A 5,415-nucleotide genomic window follows, 5' to 3' on the forward strand; every position below is an offset into this window, starting at 1 on the left:
CAATCTGTACAACATCAATCAATTAACCTGCTGCTTCTAAACTTACTACAATAAGTTGACTCATCAACCAATTTCAGTTGTTTGTTTGTTGCTCTTCTATTTTTTCTTGTACTACTCGATCACACTTCACAACTAGCTAGGACATTGGGTTATATGTTAGTGGTTGTAAAGTGATCAAGGGAAGCTTTAATGTTGTATGTTATGGCAAACAAGTTGTAAACTATCAAATTCTTTTCTTCATTATCTAAGTATCCTTTTGTTCATTTGTCAATAAAAAAAAAATGGTATCTTTTTTGCAATATATTTTGGGTTAAAATTAACAAAAGGAACCTTACAAAAAGATAGTTAAGTGACATACTAGTAATGAAAATTAATCAGAGTAATTTAGTTTAATTTTAACTCCACGTGGTCTCTAAGTTTAAGTGAACTCCATCTTAATATGTCACTTTAAAGAATTTATTTTTTGGTGTCCATGGTAAAACCGTAGGAAGAACACGATTTTTGGTGTGAATGACTGAGAAGGAATTATATTGCATGCTAATTAAATGTAGAAAATCTATTCAATACTAGTATATATATATATGGGAGAAGTTATTATACATAAGTGTAATCCTTATGCATGGTACATAAATCAATAACATCCATTAGATTGAGCATCCACATGTAATAATCCTAACCAATCTCAACTCACACACTCACACCTAATCTCACACCCCCCAAATTTCTCACGTACCCCCCAAATTACTCGCGCACCCCCAAATTTCTCGTGCACCCCCCCAAATTTCTCATGCACCCCCCAATTTCTCGCGCACCCTCAAATTTCTAGCGCACCCCCCAAAATTTTTCACGCACCCCCAGATGACTTGTGCGCCCAATTTTTTTTTAACCCCCCATATTTCAAGCCTAAACCATTTTGCTGTGGGAATGGTTTCAAAAATATACACTCCAAAACCATTAAGTGCATAAGATGGTTTTGAAGTACAACCTATAATTAGAATCATAATTGTTTTTTTTTGGTACAATTATAATCATTATTTAAAACCAGTTAAATGGTTTCAGATAGTTATACACTAAAACCATTTGTATTGTAAAATGGTTTTATGTGTGTTTTTATGGTTTCAAAAATTCTGGAAACCATTATGCTGGTTAAATGGTTTCAGATAGTTATACACTGAAACCATTTGTATTGTAAAATGGTTTTATGTGTGTTTTTATGGTTTTAAAAATTCTGGAAACCATTATGTTGGTTAAATGGTTTCAGATAGTTATACACTGAAACCATTTGTATTGTAAAATGGTTTTATGTGTGTTTATATGGTTTTAAAAATTCTGAAAACCATTATGTTGGTTAAATGGTTTCAAATCACAATTATTGTTTGTATTCTAATTATAGGGTTGTACTCTAAAACCATCTTATACACTTAATGGTTTTGGAGTGCATATCTCTGAAACCATTCCCACAACAAAATGGTTTAGGCTAGAAATGTGGAGGGGACCAAAAAAATAAAATTGGGGGGCAAAAGTCATATTGGGGGTGTGCGAGAAATTTGGGGGGTGCATGAGAAATTTGGGGGTGCATGAGAAATTTGGGGGTGCACAAGTAATTTGGGGGGTGCATGAGAAATTTGGGGTGTGCTAGTAATTTGGGGGGTGCACAAGTAATTTGGGGGGTGCACTAAGTAACTTATGCATGGTGCATAAGGATAGCTTATGTATAATAACCAATCCCTATATATATATATATATATATATATATAAGCAGGAGCTACAGTGCTCACGGTGAGAAATAAGGAAACATTTTATGTTGTGATGTGAGCGATGATGATGATGGTGCCTCCTGCAGGTAGCCCAAGCGTCGCAGGATTCTACTTTTCTCTTTTGGTAAGCGTAGATTGCGGGCGGGGGAGGGAAGTGGGGGCAGACCAAAATATAAGTTACTTTTGTAAAAATAAAAATTGTCTTAAATTATAAATCACTCTACAATATTAAACTTTAATGATTTTTTTTTTCTTCTTTCTATCATGTCCTTCATCCGATCCTTATTTATAAAAGTGTATTATTTTAGTTTAAAGAATATTTGATGTTATCTAGTTCATGATATGTATTAGATATTAAAAAAAAAATTATATTAAATACTAGTAGAAGTAATTTACTGTTGTCCTACGAGCTTAGCTCAGTTGGTAGGACATTGTATTATACTCCCTCCGTCCCGTAATATAAGCAAAAAAAACCTCTTTTTGATGTCCCAAAATATAAGAAAAAACAACTTTTTTAATACTAAAGTTACAAAATTACCCTTAGTCATAATTCACTATTGTTTAGTTTCCCAATAAACTTTTGGGTAGTTAGCTTCTTTCAATATAACTTTTTAGCTTTCATCATTCAAAAAACTAATTTTTTCCATTAACAAGAAGTAATTATAACAAGGGTAATACGGGAAACTCAATTGTTTGTTTTGATAAAATTTAGAGTTTCTTAATAAATGTGAAAACTTTTTTTTTGCTTATATTCCGGAACGGATGGAGTAACATAATTTTAAATTTGACAGTGCACAACCATTAATTTTTTTTTTTTTTTGTATTATTTTTTGTCAAATGGTGACATTTAAAAAAAAAAAAACCACAATGCGCTTCATTTCAAATGCAGCTGGCACAATTCAATCAGCTTCCAAATAGAGCTATGTTTCTCACTTTTTGACTCAAATTTGGATAAAGGGATGATTGTGTTGGAGAGATAACAAGTACTAACGGATCATCTTGTCTACCTAATTAATTGATAACTAGGAGGAGGGTGGGCGTGGCTTGTGGTGGTGGGGAACCCCATAATTAAGCATGCATGATAAAGTGAACTCACTTTGTTTAATTTAATTCTCTTTTGGAGATTCATTCATTCATTCTTCTGTTTCAATTTCATTTAAGAGAGTTTGCTATATATAAACAAGGAAGGAAGCCATGCATCCATCCATCCATCCATCCATCATGATGAACAAAGGCCGCCACGCCTTGATAGCATTCTTGGTTCCTCTTCCATCTATCATCTTCTACCTCTCATTCATCAATTATTCAATTTACACCTGCCACCCTCTCCTATTAGTCAATCTCCTTTTCTTCTTCAATGTCAATTTGCTCTTTTGGCTCATCGCTCAAATCCAATCCAGCCACTGGGTATGCATGTATATATATAGTACATATTCACTCACTATTGTTTGTTTGTGTTAAATTAATTATTGTCTATTGTTGCAGATGATTGACCCTTATTGGACAGTGATACCTGTGATGCTTGTACATTACTATTCATCCCACCCTTTGGCTCACTATAATTGCTGGAGGTCAAGAATCGTGATCTTGTTGACTTGGGTGTGGAGTATTAGGCTCTTCCACAACTACTTCAGAAGAGAAAACTGGCAATGGGGTGCCAGACAGGATTGGCGTTTTACTGATATGTCCCAACAATATGGGAAACATTGGTGGTGGGCTTCCTTCTTCTCCATCTACCTCCCTCATCAGCTATTGCTCATTGGATTGTCACTTCCCTTCTATGTTATCCACTCCGTTAATCAACCTTTGAGCATGTGGGACTTGCTAGCCCTACTTCTGTGTCTATCTGGCATCCTCCTAGCATATTTTGCGGATACTCAGCTTTACAATTTTGTCAACAACAAAAACAAGAAGAAGGTCCTTGAGAGTGGATTGTGGTACTATTCTCGACATCCCAATTACTTGGGTGAACAACTCTGGTGGTGGGGACTTGTTGTATTCGCTTGGAATTTGGGACATGGATGGACCTTCATAGGAGCATTGGCTAACACAATGTGTTTGGGTTATGTTACCAAGCTTGTGGAACAGAGAATGTTGAAACAACAAAACAGAGCAGAGGCATATAGGATGTATCAGAGTACAACTTCCGTATGGATCCCCTGTTTCAAGTTCAATTCATCAGCTTCTAATTTACGTCTCAAAAATAAGAATGCTTGATTCATGCATATATATGTTTGTTGGTTCGGTGATTCATTGTACTGCCATCGTCTATATATTATTTTTCTTCTTCATTTTGTGATGTTTGTTGATTATGTGACAGAGTGAGTCATGATCGGGCTTTAGCTATTACAACACATATTTATGTGTAGATATATGGTTGTGTAATCTTGGCCTTTACTTAATTTTTATTGGTTTGATTGATGAAGGAAATAGAGGAAAGTAAAAAAGAAGAGAAAATCAATAAAAAAAAAAGATGATTATGTAGTAACATCACATGATATGATATGATATGATATGATATGATATGATATGAGAGAAAAAGAAAGAAACTAATGATATATATGAAATAAACATCTGTATACAGAAAATCACAAAAATAACAAAAATGAATTCTGAAATTAAAAAGAAAATATACGATAAACAACGCTAATTCTCAAATTATGAAAACATAAAATCACCAAGAGTGGCGATTCAAATGTGAAATTATTTTTATTCCAAAGTACTTTATCACTTCTTCTTCTATTCTCCTACTTGTACCAACACAAAAGACTAGGTATGGGTGAGTTATGCACCATCCAATCCAAGGTGACAACCTTTTCTTGGCAACTCCTTTGGTGCCGTCTTCCAACTAAGCGGAACTTGGATATATATCCGAGGGCTTTTTGTGGAGGAATCAAATCAAATGTGTGGGTGGGGCCAAAAAGAGTTGAAAATTGAAGATTATCTTTTTGCTAAATGCACTCTCTCTAGTCCATTTGGTATGAAATTTTTAATTGGTTCAACGTGGTGTGTATTCTCTTGGAGGATTTGTTGGTACTTCTCCAAAGTTTTTGCTCAATATAGAACAAAAAAAGGTGGGAAAGGGATCTTGCTTGTTTGGCATGCATGCGACTTTATGGGTGATATATGGTAATGGAAGGCAAGGAACGATGTAGTTTTTGTTAGGGGTGATCGTATCCGAACCAATCCAAAAGTAAAACCGCAAATCGAATCAAACCAAACCGAAAACCGCAAAAACCGCATTTAGTTTGGATGTATTTGGATGACTTTCTTACTGAACCGCAAACCGCAAAACCGCAAACCGCAAAAACCGCGGATAACCGCAAAAACCGCATTAAGTTACTATTATATATTTATATTCCAATATCGTAAAAGAAAATATATTTATATTCCAATATACATGCCCAATTACCAAGTCAGTCGACCAAATTAATCGAACTTCAAGTTGTTTTTATTTTTTGTACTGAAATTTTATTTTGGTGTTGTAATGTTATTTTAAATAAACAAATTTTATCGGTACCGTGATGTTATTTTGAAAATTCAATTTTTTTATATATTTAAAATTGTAAGTTACTATAATGTTATTTTGGATAAATAAATTTTGTTGGTACTACAATGTTATTTTGGAACTTCAATTTTTATTTTTTTTTTATGCTTA

General features: G+C 33.9%; 1 protein-coding gene across 1 annotated transcript; it reads left to right on the forward strand.

Moving 5' to 3' along the window:
* Positions 1-2,794: 2,794 nt before the first annotated feature.
* Positions 2,795-4,127, forward strand: LOC123889517 (uncharacterized protein C594.04c-like). Its single transcript, XM_045938879.1, has 2 exons — positions 2,795-3,164; positions 3,243-4,127. The coding sequence occupies exons 1-2, from the start codon at positions 2,952-2,954 to the stop codon at positions 3,972-3,974; spliced, it is 945 nt and encodes a 314-aa protein (XP_045794835.1). The 5' UTR covers positions 2,795-2,951; the 3' UTR covers positions 3,975-4,127.
* Positions 4,128-5,415: the final 1,288 nt, after the last annotated feature.

The sequence above is a fragment of the Trifolium pratense genome, linkage group LG6 (assembly GCF_020283565.1).
Source record: "Trifolium pratense cultivar HEN17-A07 linkage group LG6, ARS_RC_1.1, whole genome shotgun sequence".
Classification (NCBI taxonomy): Eukaryota; Viridiplantae; Streptophyta; class Magnoliopsida; order Fabales; family Fabaceae; genus Trifolium; species Trifolium pratense.

What these genes read in the sequence shown, in the direction of transcription:
- LOC123889517 (XM_045938879.1), top strand. Translation starts at nt 2,952, where the DNA reads ATGCATCCATCCATCCATCCATCCATCATGATGAACAAAGGCCGCCAC. An exon ending in AAATCCAATCCAGCCACTGG is followed by an intron (nt 3,165 to 3,242) that starts GTATGCATGTAT and finishes CTATTGTTGCAG; the next exon opens with ATGATTGACCCTTATTGGAC.